The sequence below is a fragment of the Mirounga angustirostris genome, unplaced genomic scaffold (genome assembly GCF_029215605.1).
Source record: "Mirounga angustirostris isolate CCGP_5_RB_7025 unplaced genomic scaffold, mMirAng1.0.hap1 SCAF_8, whole genome shotgun sequence".
In the NCBI taxonomy this organism is placed as follows: Eukaryota; Metazoa; Chordata; class Mammalia; order Carnivora; family Phocidae; genus Mirounga; species Mirounga angustirostris.
In genome coordinates, this window is record NW_026991716.1 from 119,950,953 (window position 1) to 119,968,069 (window position 17,117).

Consider the following 17,117-nt stretch of genomic DNA (forward strand, 5'->3'; position numbering starts at 1 on the left):
CATTAATTCACTGTGTGGTTAGACACCTGTGGTTAAGAAATCCATAAACAAGAAGGATCATCCTACCTGGAAAGCCTTCACCTTGTCATCTCTCCTAAGAACTTCTCTTCCATGGGCTATGATAAAAAAAGGGTGCTTTGTAGATTCCTGGCAAGAGTGGCCTTCAAGCCACCTGAGGGCAGAAGCCACCTCGCCGACTGGGGTAGTGCCACTCGGGGCGGGGCGGGGGCGGGGTAGTCGGCCCCTCGCCCTGTGCCGCTCCCTCGGTGGAGCCCCGGCTCCCTCGAGAGAGACAGTGTTTTCATGTGCAGCCCATGACACTTTTGGGGGGAAACACGGCCGTGTTCTTCTTTTCTTAGTTGAGATTCCAGTTCATAAAAGGAAAACGAAAAGTGGGTTTTAAACCAGTCCTCCAAGCGAACAAGAATAATTGTGCCAGTAGTATGTTCAGAATCCAGCCATCCTTGGTTCTGTGAAATAATCGGGATTCGGGAAACACTGAAAATTGCCTTGTCATTCAGAGAGCTGGTTTCTGTGCAAATGTCATTTCCGAATCAGGGGACGCTCATAGAAAAATCACCTCTTGGATGATCAAAGGCTTGGGGACGCCACCCCCACCGCCATGGAAACTATTAGTAGGAGGAGACCTGTGAGTTCCATCAAGCAGACAAATAATTTGTTGCCCTATTAACCTGATATTCTGGAAGCCTCTGATCACACTTCTTTAGAAGATAGCACAGCGCAGGGGAGGGCGAACAAGGAGGGCTGCTGGTGGCAGGGTCCCCTCTGCCGCAGCTGCAGACTTGCCCAGCAGCATGACAGGCCTGCAGGTATGCGGGGCCACCCCTCGGACGTTACCAGAGAAGGACCCCCGCTTTAACCGGCCTCCCTGCCAAAGTGACTTATTTTTCCCAAGCACGGGCTTCCTTTCCAAGAAGAGTCCTAACACATTTCCAGGGACTTCTAAGCCCTTTTTAAGACAGAGCCCTGCTTGCCTCATGCCCCTTGCCTCATGCCTCAGTTCAGGAAACTCGCGGACCATGCACCAGTCAGGGTTCTCCAGAGAATCCGAACGAATAGGATCATTTATATATATATATATGTATCCTATTCGTTCTGGTATACTATGTATAGTATACTATATACATACCATATACTATACTATATTGTATTAATTATACTGTTATATAATATTATATAGCATATAGTATACTATATACATCGTATAGTATACTACTTATATGTGTATGTATATATACACTACTAGGATCCATATATACATGTGTAATATAGATATATACACACAGAGAGATTTGTTATAAGGAATTGGCTCACATAATTATGGAGGCTGAGAAGTCATAAGATCTGCAGGGTGAGTCTACAAGCTGGAGATACCCAGGAGAGCCAGTGGTACATTCTAGTCCAAAATCTGGCAAGCTCAAGACCCAGGAAGAGCTGATGTTTCAGTTCAAGTCCAAAGGCAGGAAAAAGCCAATGTCCCAGTTTGAAGGCTATCAGGCAGGACGAACTCTCTGTTACTTGAGGGAGGTCCAGGCTTTTCGTTCTACAGACCTTCAACTAATTGGGTGAAGCCCACCCACATTAGGGATTGCAAGCTGCATACTCAGTCTACCTATTTCAGTGTTAATCTCATCAAAAAACACCCTCACAGACACAGCCAGAGTAATTTGACCAAATGTCTGGGCACCCCATGGCCCAGTCAAATTGACACAAAATTAATCATCACAGAAAATTTCTCAGTTAGAGGTTAGCTACGCCCTCCCATCTTCTCAGTTCAGTTTCCTAAATATTTACAGGAATGAAGCACGTGCAAGGCACTGTGTTGTACCCTGGAAATAGACAACAAAATAAGACGCAGTCACTGCTCTGAGGTAGATAAGCCTGCACAGAAACAGATGACACGGATTGACTGGTGCCTCTTAGCAGGATGCGTAGGAGGGAATGGTCACGCTAAAGTGGGTATTTAATTGAGAGTCCCTTTCTGCTTCTCAGAGGCTTTTTGCCTTATTATGGCAGCTGTTATCTTTTGAGATTCGTGGGGATTAGTCTCCCAAAAAGGTGGATGTTATCTCCATCTAGCCTTCAGTCTGTGAAAGCCTTTGAAAAACAGCTCTCGGGGCTCTAGAACCACCAGCTTTCCCTTGCTTCCCTAAAGGGGATGCCCAGCATGCAACCACATCACACGGGATCCAAATTCTTCTGAAGCCCCCACAACGTCTGCATCATTACCGACTCCCTGGAAACCTTACTGGAGTTCTTCCACCCCCAGACACACAGACCCCAGAAATGTTCCTCTTTGAAGCAAGGAAACCTGAAGGAAGCAAAGGGGGACAAAAATGATCAGCACTTCCTCCTCTGAAGTGTTTCTTTTCCATTTGAAAACCTGACAATTGGCGAGAACCACTTCTGGAAACTCTGACACCTAAAAGAATGGTCACTGGGAGCATTTCCTCTCAAAGACACTTGGGTTCTTTCTTCTGGCAAATAAGATCCACATGGAATCAAGTCTTTCCAACCTGCTATTGACCTAAACATCTAATCACTTGAATAAATTAATATAGAATGTTTGGGCTTTAAGTTGCCTCACTGCTGGAAAGCAGGCCTACTAGTGTGACATCACCCACCTGTAGTAAATCCACAGAAGTGAAAGGCTCCTTAATGCCTAGGAATTTCTTTAAAAAAAAAAAAATCAAATTAGAAAAAAATATGTATTAGATTTCTTACTTGGTTTTCTATCGTTTAACACTTACGAGCTTGTGCACAAAGCCCATGAAACAAAATCAGGGACTTTCAGGAAGAAAAACTATAGCTTAAACATAGGTGCCGAATTAGGATAGAATAGAGAAACTGAGTTTCTCCACACATTGGAGTTTATTTTTTAAACGGTAGGTATCGGGGCGCCTGGGTGGCTCAGTCATTAAGCGTCTGCCTTCGGCTCAGGTCAGGATCCCAGGGTCCTGGGATGGAGCCTCACATCGTGCTCCCTGCTCGGCAGGAGGCCTGCTTCTCCCTCTCCCACCCTCCCTGCTTGTGTTCCCTCTCTCGCTCTGTCTCTCTGTCAAATAAAATCTTTAAAAATAAATAAATAAACGCTAGATATTTGTCCTGAAGGGCACACAACCTCACAGCCCTAGGAATGGAAAGTAATGGCTTCTGCTGGGAGAATTGTTTTAAAGACCCTTCCATAGGGGGATCCAGTCAAAGGGCTTGCCTGCCAAATCCGGGACCAGAGACACACACAGAGCTGTGTCTGAAGGCACGACCAGACAGGGCTCACCCTCCCTCCAGAAGGCCCAGACTCTGCCCATATATGCACATACAGATAGCTGTGTATGTGTGTCTGTCTGTCTACCTACCTACCAGCTGTCCAGTCAGATCCTACCCACCCACTACGGCCCTATCAGTACTCACTCCTGGCTTGGTGTAGCTGGACTGTTAACACTGACACTGTACAACACGGTGACAGGCCACAGCCAGAATCAGAGTTGTCCCCGAGCTCTACCTGTCATTTGCACAACTATTTCTGGCCCCTAATTCGGGAGCTGAGTGTCTTCTGGGAGAAGCATCAGCTATAACTAGGATGTATCTGGAAAAGGCAGGCAAGGTAGGAAAATTCCTACCATGTAATCAGAGGGCTCCTTCGTATGTCACGGAGAGAGACAAAGGCAAAGCCCCCCAACCCACAATAAGAGTTCCCTTACAAATGTGCCAAGTCGGTTGCTCCTGTTACTTCCTCTGAATTCATACCTGAAAACAAAATAAAGGATGGCATCTTAACCTGAAAATAGTCTAGGGGCTCCCGCGAGGCTCAGTCGGTGAAGCATCTGACTCGATTTCGGCTCAGGTCGTGATCTCAGGGTGGTGAGATCGAGCTCCGCGCTGGGCTGGAGCCTGCTTGAGATTCTCTCTCTCTGGCTCCCTGCGCCCCTCCCCGCCCTCCCTTGGGGGAAAAAAAAAAAGTCTGTACAATTTCCAAAAACTAGATGGATGGTATGCAATGAGAAAACTTGGTATTTTTAGATTCAAACAAAATTACCTTGCCAAATCCATTTCCTATCCACAAATAAAAGTTTATCTCTAATAAAAATGGCTGTTGCTGAGCCAGAGGTGAGCGGAAGCCCCGGGGTGAGTGGGCAGGCTCCCCATAACCGGGGTGGCCCAGGGGGCCGCGCCAGCCCCTGAATCGTAACGTAATGCAGTGCGGTTTGCGTTCTCTCCGTCTTGGGCCAGTTTGAATTTAATTTTCGTTTTATGTCTGCAGCCCCTTCCACCTGTAGGAGAAGTTCTTCCTAGCTGTAGAACTGCCAGTGTTGCCACTGCCTGCTTGAAGTTCCCAGGTGTCCACAAATAACCAGCACTAGTACCGATTCTGAAAGAAGAGAGTGTGCCCCCTTCTTAGAAACTCTGAACGGTTTCGTCAAAATTCACAGTAGATCCCCGCCGCCCCCTGCCCCCAGCACGAGCCTCGGGGCGTGCCAGGCTGATCGGGGCAGCCAGAAATGGGGAAGGGAAGAGAAACGGTGCGAGGACTGGGGCAGGGGCCAAGTGCTGCAGCTCAGGGGGGGCCTCCTGCAAACCGGGGAGAAGCCAGCCCGCCGCGCCGGGGACCGCGCCTCCCATACAAAGGCTTCAGGCAGCCATAAAGAACGGCTGCAGAGGGCGCCTGGGTGGCTCAGTCGGTTGGGCGACTGCCTTCGGCTCAGGTCACGATCCTGGAGTCCCGGGATCGAGTCCCGCATCGGGCTCCCTGCTCGGCGGGGAGTCTGCTTCTCCCTCTGACCCTCCTCCCTCTCATGTGCTCTCTCTCTCTCATTCTCTCTGTATCAAATAAATAAATAAAATCTTAAAAAAAAAAAAAAGAACGGCTGCAGATACAAAATAAAAATTCCATTCGGCCTGAGGAGAGCAAGGCAGAACAAAAACGTCTTGGTTATAAATTGACGTTTTTCTTCCAGTCTCACCCTTAGCTCTCAAGGGGTTCCCATGAGTAGTTTTATCTTCGACTGGAAAAGGCAGCCGTGGTGAGCAGGCATCATCCATCCGCTCTCACCACAAACGCGGGGCCATTGTTCCATTGTTAGAATGGACCCTGTAAGCAGCAGGTGGGACTTTTTTTTTTGAGAGAGAGAGCGGAGGAGTGGGGGGAAAGAGAGAGAGAGGAGAGAGAAAATCTTAAGCAGGCTCCATGCCCAGCACAGAGCCTGACATGGGGCTCCATCTCACGACCCTGAGATCATGACCTGAGCGGAAACCAAGAGTCAGTGGCTTAACCGACTGAGCCACCCAGGCGCCCCAGGACTATTTTTTTCTAATGTGCTAATTTATATGGAAGCCACAAGAACAACTCACAAGGAAAGTGAAGAAAGAATAAGCTATATTTAAATGTGGAAATAGGTCTAGAGAGAGCATGTGAACTGTTTCTGACCCATTTTCATTAGATAAAAAAAGGGGTGGATTTTACAAAGTGCTGTGAGCTTTTTCTTCTGGCAGTTTCAAAAGTAAGATGAGCCATTTGCCCTCAGCTGACAAGGGACAGAGCAGAATGAGGCAGAAGCCTGGAATGTGTGGGATTCCTTGAGTGTCAGTCCCCTGCCTCCCAGGGGGAAAAGGGGGCTGTCCTGAATTTCATTTCTCAAGTATCATGCAGTTCTTAGGAAGCGAAAGGTTATTATTATTTTTTAACATAAAATTTAATTTAAGAGAGGCATCACATGTGTCAAGTGCTTTGTTCATTGTGTGCGGGGTACCGTGTGGTTGAGGCTGAGGGCAGACAGCTACTGGAGACCTCCTGTGGGCACAGCACCCACTGGGCATTCAGACAGCCCAAGGCCTGCCCCCAGATAATCAAGTCTGCCTTGAATCCTCAGGAAAGAAATGTTCTAGAAGACAACCCTCAGGATACAAAATCAAGTCTCAGCAAAAACGATCCAAATTTGGAGATGCTGGTTAAGCTGGTAAGCCAATCACTACACAGTAAGAATTTTCCATTTGTTTTGCTCTTGACCAAAAAAAAAAAAAAAAAAAAAAGGCTTCAGTCTTTATTCTGGTTAGTCCTTTTTTTCTTGAAAGTTTCCCTTAAGGGAAATAAAAAAAACACAAACCTCTAAATATAATTGAGGGGGGAATCCAACGGGTAGATTTTTCTTTTTTGAGTAAGCCCAGGTCTGAAAAGAAGTCAAACCAAGAGGATGGAAATGTAACATCTTGGGAACAAGAGCCATCTTGGTGCTACTCTGATTTTCTAATGTGACATGAGGACAGAATTTAAAGAAATGGCCCATGCACATAAAGGGTCTGACCCACCAACTGGTGGTCTGATTTCAAAGGCTGAGTATGATCAATATAACTTTCTGTTTGCAAAGGGTAGCGCAGACCAGCAGAGGCGTGGTCCTGTCTGGCCCTAACACGTTCGTGAATTCATCATCGTATTTTCGTTTTCAGAATCCTTTCAGGTAGACATTAGCAACCACATTTTGTAGATGAGGAACTCAAGTTAGAACACTTTAAATGACTTCCCTAAGGTCAGACAGCCAGGGGAGAAAGATACCTGAAGCCCCAGGTCTGAAGCTCAGTCCTGGGGCTCCTTCCCAGCCCCTCCACACGCTAGGCAAATCCACCTGCTGCGTGCAGTGCAGGTGTGGACCTCGCGGCCTGGGCGCCCGCACACCCTCAGATCCACCCCCAGGAATCACCAAGGACGAGGGGGTTTAGGTCGGGCCGTGAATATGATAATGTCTCGTCTCACTGGCGGTCATAACACCTGACATTGGTTTGAAGATAACAACGAAAGGTTTGACAACTGAAACCTTAATTCAAAATGATTATAAACATTGGAAAACTCCAATATTTAAAAAAAATTTATGCATAAAAATGTAATTTGGGCTCCAAGCCAGCAGCCAGGTGGGATACAAATGTATTTTTTTTTTAACACATTAGGTAAAACTTAACCAAGAACAGTGTGTTTATAGTATTTCATAGAGTGAGTTTTCTGTTTTTTCTCTTAAATTACTTTTACATTTTAATTTTAGCTCATGAAGTCATGGTTGATTTGTTTTGGGTGAAGGTCACATGGTGTTACACTTAGTATTGTCATATTTTATTTGGGGCACTATGGGGCATATTTAGGGCTGAAGGGAAAAGAAGAAATTTTGTTCTAAGAGTATTAATAGTTCTAAGCTCAAATACAAGGCCATTAAAATTTTTAAATTTAAATATTATAATTGTTTTCTAGATATTCATTCTAGACACTCGTTTTTCAACCTTTGAAAAATACAGATAAAGAAAAAGAATTACCTAGTCCCAGTACTGAAAATTCATTTCTCCATGTGTCTCCATAGCATACATAATAATAGGGTGAGGAGCTTCTTTACACCAGTGTATGATTTTTCCCTCTGCATTAAAGGATAAAACAGGACTTTGAAATATAGAAAACAGGACCTTTAGCCACCTAGCCGAATGCATTCACAGTTCCATGTTAGGGTCCTTTTTCCTAAATGTGGAAAGAAGAGCTTGAGTTTAGGGTTTCATAAATGCCTGTGAGAAGCAGATTAGTTGATGAGGAGAGGGCTAGCTCATTTCAGTTCTTCTGTCTGCAGGATAATCAATAAAACACTATAAATCAATCTGTAAAACACTGAGGAAGAAGAAATAGCAATCAAGAGTGGGCAACCCAAAGGCTTCCACAGTGGACCGTCATTCCCATGAAGGCAAGACTGTCCTCCTACCACTGTGTAGTCAGCACCAAGCCCATGTCACTGAATACGTATTGGGGTGGATAGACGGATAAACATCGGGCCTCAATCTGCCCTCCTCAAGATCCAAGACTAAAAGCCCCATCTCTGCTAGGGCATGAGGCTGGCCTGATGTGAGGGCCTCATTGGTTCCAGTGTGTCAAGCAGTGGCCAGCAGGGTCCACCACAGTCCCCTGTCAAGGTCCCCTTCAACCGTGTTTAGCGCAAATCCCAAAGAGGGACTCTCACAGAGTCACTGCCTGACTGTTGAGCCGGTCATTTCTCTACCTTCTTTGACTTTCAGGCTCTTTGAGGCTGTAAACCGGGGGTCATTCTGCTTTCCCTATGAGTTCTTAATGCCTTTCTACAGGAGAGAAAGCTCCAGATGGACTCAGCTGAAAAGCGATCGAGAGTTGTCGGGGAACTCTTGGAGAGCGAGAGAAAATACGTGCAGATGCTGGAAATTGTGAGAGACGTCTATGTAACGCCCCTGAAAGCAGCGTTGTCATCCAACAGAGCGATTCTCAGTGCTGCAAGCATCCACATCATTTTCTCTGATATTTTGCAGATTTTAAATCTCAACAGGTAAACTCTGAAGAGGTATTTTTTCAAATATGCATTATGCCGTCGGAAGAACCCACACCTAACTGTTTCAAACGTTGTGCCGAGGAGCCCCTTCCCGGAGCCCCTGATCGTCTCACGGGAGAGGGCTCTTGCCACCACCGTGCCCAGGGGCTTGCCCCTGCCTCATTTCCACGCCCCGGTTCCAGGAGTGGAGCTCGGGGCCTGGGGGTCCTGTGTTGCGTGTACTGTTCACACAAAGGCAAGAGGAAGGAGAGCTGTCGGGCACCGTTCTTGATCAGCAGGGTCTGGCTGAGCGAAGGGAACGAAAACAAAGGGTTTCATGGGATCGGGTCACTAGGATACTGGGCTTAGGGAACCGGGCTGGGGGCCAGCTGAATGACAGTACAGTTTCAAGTATGCCCGTCGACACAGGAAAGTGATCATGTGTGCGGACGACACAGACTGAGCCGCTCCGCCAGTAACTCTCCGGGTAACTCGGAAGCTCCTCACCCCCACTGGGCCCCAGCTGCTACAAAAGGAGGGGATTAAACTAGGCCTTTTCCCAGCTTCGAGGCCTGTGACGGCTGAACGATGAACAACGCTAGGTCTGCAGCAGAGGGCCAATCGGGAGGTAGGCATTCGAAGCGAGTGGAGCACTCTCCTCTGGGGACTCGAAGAAACCTTCCCCGCCTGCCTGGCTGGCCACATGGAGTGGGACAGTCAGGGGACAGCACTGTGGAGGCCAGCCTAGGGCTCCCACTTGGGGGATTAAGAGGAAGAGGCGAGATTCCACTGGAGTCAACCTACTTCCTCACACCCCTGCCCCTCCTCCTTTCTGGGCAAATCTGCCCTCTCTGTGTCAAGGCAAACAGATGTGACAAAAGCCCTGCCAGGCTGCACTAATGACAACTAATTTATTTTTATTTTTTAAGTTTCTAGGTTATCCCCGGCCAGTATTTCACAGGCATGCTTTTCTCCTATGGCAGGCAGTTTCTAGACAACCTGAGAGACAGACTGCAGGAATGGGGCCCAGCCCACTGCGTGGGAGAAATATTCCTCAAGTTTGGAAGCCGGTTGAACACATACACCAATTTCTTCAACAATTACCCGGTTGTTCTGAGAACTATGGAGAAGGTAATGATTGAGTTACCATCCAGGCATGAATGAGACTTTCTGAGCTTGAAAGGAAGTTTTGTGTGCAATCCAAAGGACTAGGATTAACAGGAAAGACTTCTTCCCTACTCTTAGCTTCCAGCTGACTGGGAGCTCTTTGAGGACGGGGCCCCTGACTTACTTATTTGTGTATCACTAAGGGTTAACACAGTGCTTGATACACAGGACCCAGGGACTGGTTGTTGGACTGAACTAATCATGCAAATGGCCGGGCTTTCATCTAGCTGCCCCAGATACTCTGTGGTTCAGTTACAGAAAAATGTTTCACAGCGAGGGAGAAACAACACTGAGAACCCTGATTCTGCTCTGCCAACTCACTGCTCTGTGGCCTTGACAAGTTTGACTCTTTTCCAGAGAAAAGGAATTAATAATCCATATGTTTCTTGGAATAAGGACACTCATTTGTGAAAGCTCACCATGAACTAAGGATTTCTTTGTCTTGAATTCCTTTGAGAGTTCATGATAAACAATTTTTCCCTTCGTGACCTAAGCTGTATGCAGTGTGGGCTGGAATATTCAGCTCCCTTCTGCGTCACTCGCTGCTCTTGCCGGCTGTCTTCTGATGGCAGTGAGCTCTCTCTTTCTTTCCTCTTCAATTTACATCAAAAGGGCAGCAGAAGACGGTCCCTTGCACTTCTGCTAGTGTCTCCTATATTCACTTTGGCTGCGTCCACCTGTCCGTACTGAGGCCCTGAGAGCAAGGCCTGGGGGCTGGGAGGCCTCTGGACACGTCCTGACCTCAGACCTCTCCCTTTGTAGTATCATTCTTGCCTCATGGAGGGAGCTTAAATACTGCCAGACAACTGGATTATGTGAAAGTTGCATGAATAAGGCAGTTTCAGAGAACCAACCTTTAGGACAAGGATGGGACCAACGTGTCACGTGATATCATAAATTGATACCAAAATTGTTATAGTTAGGGATAATAATGATATCTATTTCACTGGCATGGGGTGTGCAGATAAATAGTCAGTAAACATTAGCTGTTAATAAGTACACCCAGTGAATATTTGATGCATTTCTGGCATCTTTGAGGCACGTATGTACTGAGAAAAATGAGGTCACTTCCTGAGGGCTCTAATGGTGATGAATGAACACATTTTAAAACAGATATTTAGCACAGTGGAGCCCCTTTATGATGTTACTACGGAAAACATAGTTAACAACAGTATTACAGTGGATACTATTAATAGCTTATTACTGTGGAGATAGCATTTACTGCCTGGCAAGCACTTTATGGATAGGATTTTCCCCCTCATCACCACAAGAGTTAGGTAAGGTAATCCATGCAAGAGCTGAGGCTCAGAGAAGTTAAATAACTTGACAGGGTCACATAGAATTAGATAGAATTAAATTAGAATTTTAACGTTAATCCAGGCCTACCTGGTTGCAAAGTCTATTTTGTCTATACTGATTAAGTTCACGGAATAGGGTTACCTTATGATATAATTAATACACTGTACTTAGTAGACTAGTAAGCACCGAAAGTACTAGTCATGCTTTGGTTAGATGTAGTTGTTGCCCCTTCTGCTTTGAGTGCATCATAGACCATGCTTGTCTGGTGGAACAGAAGTCTCTTCAGCCATATTATACAGCAAAATTTTGACATAATGCTCACCTTTAGTGCAGAGAAATGATACCAGCATTCCGAGCTTTCCTGAAGAGACATGATAAGACCATTGTGACCAAAATGCTGAGGTAAGTTCTGAGGGAGTGCACAGTGGGGCGCCCCAAGGACAGGGCACACTTTGACCTTCAGAGAGCGACCAGGGTTTCCTTTTCCCTGCCTCATACAGCCTCCCGGAGCTGCTTTTGTACCCATCACGAAGATTTGAAGAATATGTTAATCTTCTCTACGCACTGAGGCTTCACACTCCCGCAGAACACGCTGACCGTGGGGACGTGACCACTGCAATTGACCGACTCAAAAAATATAAAAGTTATATAGATCAGGTTGGTTGCTGATAAGAGTTCGTGTCTTTTACAAATGTTACAATGCTTTGTGGTACTGACTCAAAGATCCTGAAATACCTTATCCTTTCGTGGTGTTCTTCAAAGTCTTTCCTCCTTTTAATGTGAAATCATTGGGCTCTGATTTTGAGCACTAAGAGGCTCTATTCTGAGCCAAACAACATGAGAGAGAATGTTTTCAGAGATCTGGATAAGTGCCATAAAACTTTTATTAATATGAAAGTTTGAAGAATTGAATATTTGGATTGATTTTTCTAGATAACTAAAAGAAAAAAAGTAAAATTGTTAACTTATCTGCCTCGGTAAGTATAGCAATCATAATTATTCTCTGAAAGAATTCAGCATCTTGGAAGACAGTACTATCGTTCTGAAAATATTGTTGTGATGTGCATATTACATGGGCATCCAGGCTGAATGTGAACTGAAAACTTATTTTGCCCTGAAGATACTTTGTGAATACAGTCTTGTCACTTGCCTCTTTGTTTTTAGAACACTGGGGACACGAAACTGAGATTTTCTAAAGTTTATCAAAATACTGAGCCCTGTATCAAGTGCCATAAAATATTTTAATCTATTTTTATGTATAAAAACTTCACAATTTTTGTTTGCCTAAAATCCCTTTGTTTACTAGATGAAGCAAAACATCAGTATGAAAGATCAGCTGTCAGAAATACAGAGAATCGTCTGGGGATGCCCGGTACGTATTCTGACATGCTCACTACATCTCATGCTCATGAATATAACCTCAAGTTACTGGCAAAAGGAGACATGCAGATTTTGATTCCGCTGACGTCTGTTGAATGCCCGCCACGTGCCATGTGCTGGCAAGCTTCCACATTTCACATCCTGCCTAGTTGTAAGGGTGCATAATGAGAAGAGGCACAAGGGGACTTGACCCCATCCCATTACTTTTCTACAGTCTTAGCTCCTTGACTGGTGCTTCTGTGAACATGACCTCCTTTGGGGAAAGGGGCCATGTCTTCTATTGTTTTATATCTTCCTGTACATAATGCCTGGTGTAGGATTCTGTGCCCTGAGGATATCTGAAAAAAATCTTAGGAGTCCTCTGTTGGTTGTTACCTATAGAATATCATCTGGTCCCAGTCTACCTTCTCTCTCACTGCCTTGCCTACCACTTCATGATCAAATCACACAAATCTACTCATAGTGCTCCAATAATGTTAGCCTTTCTCTACACATTTGACCTTTGCCCACGCTTTCCTTCTCTGAAATTGCCTTCCTTTCCCACTCCACTGGATAAACTATTCATCCTTTAAAAATCCAGTTCAATCATCATCTTCCTTGTAAAGTTTCCCCAACATCTCCAGCTGTGAGTCCCCCCACCCCCATCTTGGGTATCCTGCAGCACCCTGAACATCTCTGTCACACTTTTTTATGACCCTTAGTTCATAAGACTGAGAACTCCATCAGGCATGAGCTACGACTTACTTGTCCTCTGATGTTTAGCGTATAGTAGGAGCTCGATATATGAATTATGTTGAATTAAAGTGCCAATTGATTGGAAACATTTTTATTTGGTCAAATTGGGGAAACAAGATGGAGCTGTTTTGTTAGAATTTAGATCTGCACATTTTGGTAGGGAGAGTGGAGTTGATTGGATTACCAAAAGTCCAAAATCTTGCAACTCACAGAGTCTGAACTTATCTCTGGATCACTGTTCACACTAAGTGATCATCTCATGGCTAGATTGGTAAAAGTGTCTAACTTCTGAATTTTTAACAATCCATTCACTTCCTTTTCTTCATAAATCCCTTCTTACCTGCTCCCATCCCCTCTTTTTTTTTTTTAAATACTAGGAAAGCTTTTAAAGCATTTATAAATAAAACAGTAATTTCAGTAGTTTTAAAAATTATACAACACCTTCAAATATAGTTTTCACATGAATTCTGTGGTCTTTCTAAAGAAAACCTCTTCTGTCAATAATAAAAACATTCATTTTTTCATAATTAAACTGAGTTTTACTCAACACAGCTTCTGGGGTATAAAACAGTTCTGCAGTAGTGGACTTTTTATTTTCTACAAATTTATGAATGTTTCTAATTTTGTTTTTGGTTTCATAGACTCTATCAGAAGAAAACAGATATCTGATTAGGGTCCAAGATGTAGCCCAACTTCACTGCTGTGATGAGGCAGTAAGTTTCTCTTTAAGGTAAACACTTAACTATCCTATGGCTGTGACTATGTCTTGCTCATCTTGTACCTGGGATCCGGTACAGTGTTTGACACAAGTCTGCAACAAATATTTGTATTGGACCGAAAACTTAAACATACATTCCCCTGCAGTACTATAAGGTGCTTTATTACCATACTCACATTCCAGGCAGCTACTGGATAGAATGGGAGAAAATACGTTATCTCTGCCAGAACCACAAACTGCAGAGTAGCAGGAATTCTGAGGTTGGTCACTTTCCTACTGAAAGGAAATCCAAGAGTTGTGGGTATCACGTTAGTGATCTGCTCACCTATAACAAAAGAGAAGACCAGTTAATTATCTTGGTAGTTATTGAGGTTAGTATTAAAAAGGTTTCACCAAGAGACCATCATTATATTGAGGTCTTACCATATCTGTTTTGCACAGTGCTTACAGTAGTGTTAAGACCAAAAGATGGGAGGGTGCCAATTCCCATAAGCTAGCATCTCCTTTCCTCTTTTAGAACAAGGATGGGCAAACTTTTTTCTGGAAAGGGTCAGATCGTAAATATCCTAGGTCTTGTTGGCCAGATGATTTTTGTGGCAACTACTAAATTCATCATTATAGCATAAAAACAGCAACATAATGATACAACACATGAATGATACAATCTGCATAAACAATACAGTGCATAAATGAGGGAGCATGGCTGAGTTACAGTAAAACTTTATTTACAAAACAAGTGGTGGGGCCATAATTTGCTGATACCTATGTTGGAAAATTATTTGCAGAACTGTGTTCTCAGTATTAATGGCAAAGATGACAACTCAACAAATAGTAACCAAATGGAGAGAAATCAACTCCTTTAATTCTTCCAACTCCAATAAAAGAAATAAAAATTGATTTGCCTCTTATTTCAATGAATATTTCAATGAATGTTTCCCAAAGGTGTAAGTCAGGGGCGTGATTGGAAGAAATCCAAAGCTTTCACCTCTATTCTTGCCTAGAGTGGTTCTAAATGAAAATCAAATCATGTAATTGTGTTATTTTTCTCACGATCACAGTGTTTTTTGTTTTCTTTGTTTTGTTGTTTTTGTTCAAAAGCAACAGAAATGAACTGCAGTGATGGAAGGAAACTACTTATCAAACCAGCAATTCTAAACACGCTGGTGTGGTAGGAGACATGCTAGGGATTATTCCAGTTTTTTATTATTAGAATTTATTTTACCTTCATGTATTCATAAAGGTAACACTCTCCTTTTATGTAAGTCTGAGTTTCTGACCTACATAATTTACCTTTTCTCTAAAGAATTTCTTTTAACATTTCTTGCTAAGCAGGTTTACTGGCAATGAATTTCCTCGATTTTTGTCTGAGAGTCTTTATTTCTCTTTCACTTGAAGGATAATTTTGTTGGCTACAGAATTCTGGGTTGCTGGGTTCTTTTCTTTCAACATTTATTCTACTCTACTCTCTTCTAGCTTGCCTGGTTTCTGAGGAGACATCCAATGTAATTCTTATTCTTGTTCTTCTTTGGTAGGGTTTTGTTTTGTTTTTGTTCTTTGGGTTCTTTTAAGATTTTATCTTTGATTTTCTGGAGTTTGAATGTAATATGCCCTAGGTGTAGATTTTTTGGTATTCACCCTGCTTGGTATTCTCTAAGCTTCCTGGATCTGTGGTTTGGAATCTGTCAATAATTTTAGAAAATTCTCAGCCATTATCACTTCAAGTATTTTTTTTGTTTCTTTCTCTTTGTTCTCCGTGTGATACTCCCATTAGACAGATGTACACATTTTTTGGGTAACCTGTTCCTTTCTTTTTCAGTCATTTTTTTCTCTTTGCTTTTCAATTTGGTAAGCTTCTATTGATGTATCTTCAGGCTCATTGATTCTTCCCTCGGCTATGTCCAGTCTGCTATTGAGCACATCAAAGGCATTATTCATTTCCATTTCAGTGTTTTTAATTTCTACAGTTTCTTTTTCATTCTTTCTTAGAGTTTTCATTTCTTTGTTTTTATTACCAATTTGTTCTTTTGTTGCATGTTGTCTACTTTTTTCATTAGAGTCCTTGACTTATTTATTATAAATATTTTAAATTCCTTGTCTAATAATTCCAAAAACATCCCTGCCATATAAGTCTGGTTCTGATGTTTGCTTTATCAAACTGTTCTCTTTCCTCTTAGCATGACTTTTAATTTTTTGCTGAAAGCTAGACATAATGTATTAGGTAAAAGGAACTGAGGTAAATGGGTCTTCAGTGTGAGGTTTTATGTTTATAGGGCTAGATGTTAGCCTGTGTTTACTGTTTGTTGTATCTGTGGTGTCAGAGGCTACAATTTATTTTGGTGTTCTTTTTTGTCCCCCCTGTTGTCACTGAGTTTCCCTAGAGATCCCTTAAATAGGGTTTGAGGCTTCTAGTTCTTTTTAGCTGTGATCACTGGTCATTATAAGGAATTCTTATTGATGTGATATCAAAGGGGAAGGAAGGAGAAGGGAAGAGTTCTATAGTTTCATGGTTGGGTCTTAGTTTTTTAGTGAGCTGTGCCCTGAGCTAGGACTTTCACAGTGTTTTTTCAGTCATTTTTGTTTGTTGTTTTGTTTCCTTTCATTTTTGTACCTCTAAAAGGCAGGAAGCCTGGAAGGGGCTGGAGGTAGGTGTTTCCCCTCCCCCATATTGGTTAGATTCTGGTAAAATAGTTTCTCTTGAGGGAAGTCCTTTGGTAAGGAGAAGAGAACTCTTCAGTCACATTTCAAAAAAAGTTACCTCCCCCCCACTTTCTGGTCTGAAATCAGGAAGAATGAAGACATTTTTCTTTGATCTTCACAGTGAGAACCTGGTGGGGCTCCTGGAAGTAAAACACATGCAAATTTTAAATTCATGCAAGTGGGGAGAGAATGTTCCCCTAAGGCTAGGCTTCTAGGGGTTCTTAATATCTTAAAACTAGTTCACTGCTCCAGCAGGGAGTTTCTGCCTCCAGTAAGCTGTGTTTCTCTGTTCAGTGTGTCTCTCCAGCTTTTGGGGTTCTGGTTTACCTTGTGACCGTAATTCTCTGATGGATCAAAGAAGAGCTGTTGAAGTTTTTCAGCTTCTTTTTTGTTGTGAGGATGGAAGTTAGGACTTGCAAGCTCTTTACATGTCCAACCAGAAGCCAGATGGCTCAGTTATTAGAATTTAGGCTTGACTTCAGTATTTGGACAACAGAGAATACACTTAACAATTTGAGGATCATGGGAGAATACTAAATTATTTTACACTCTAATTATGAGGTACATTTATGTTAAAATCTCAGTGATTTGTCAAGCAGTAAATGTAAATGGAACTTTACATTAACATTTAAAATTAAGTAAATGCAAGATAGGTTCATATTTGAAAAGGTATTATAGAATTTTTAGTCTGCAACTTTGTTTTCTATCATTTTGGAAAGTCAGATAAAACTCAAGAAATCCCACTCCTATGACTTCCATTAGGGATTTCTACTCAGAGAAAACTCTGCTTATATTTATACATA

At 43.2% G+C, this 17,117-nt stretch overlaps 1 protein-coding gene across 1 annotated transcript in view; it reads left to right on the plus strand.

The window, feature by feature from the left end:
- ECT2L (epithelial cell transforming 2 like) overlaps positions 1–17,117 on the plus strand; it is a 72,966-nt gene that overhangs the window by 48,607 nt on the left and 7,242 nt on the right. Inside the window, exons 13-19 of the mRNA XM_045865626.3 lie at positions 5,889–5,975; positions 8,122–8,336; positions 9,302–9,449; positions 11,113–11,186; positions 11,285–11,441; positions 12,091–12,156; positions 13,541–13,629. Of these exons, the coding sequence (XP_045721582.1) occupies positions 5,889–5,975; positions 8,122–8,336; positions 9,302–9,449; positions 11,113–11,186; positions 11,285–11,441; positions 12,091–12,156; positions 13,541–13,629 (836 nt within the window). The remainder of the gene's footprint in view (positions 1–5,888; positions 5,976–8,121; positions 8,337–9,301; positions 9,450–11,112; positions 11,187–11,284; positions 11,442–12,090; positions 12,157–13,540; positions 13,630–17,117) is intronic.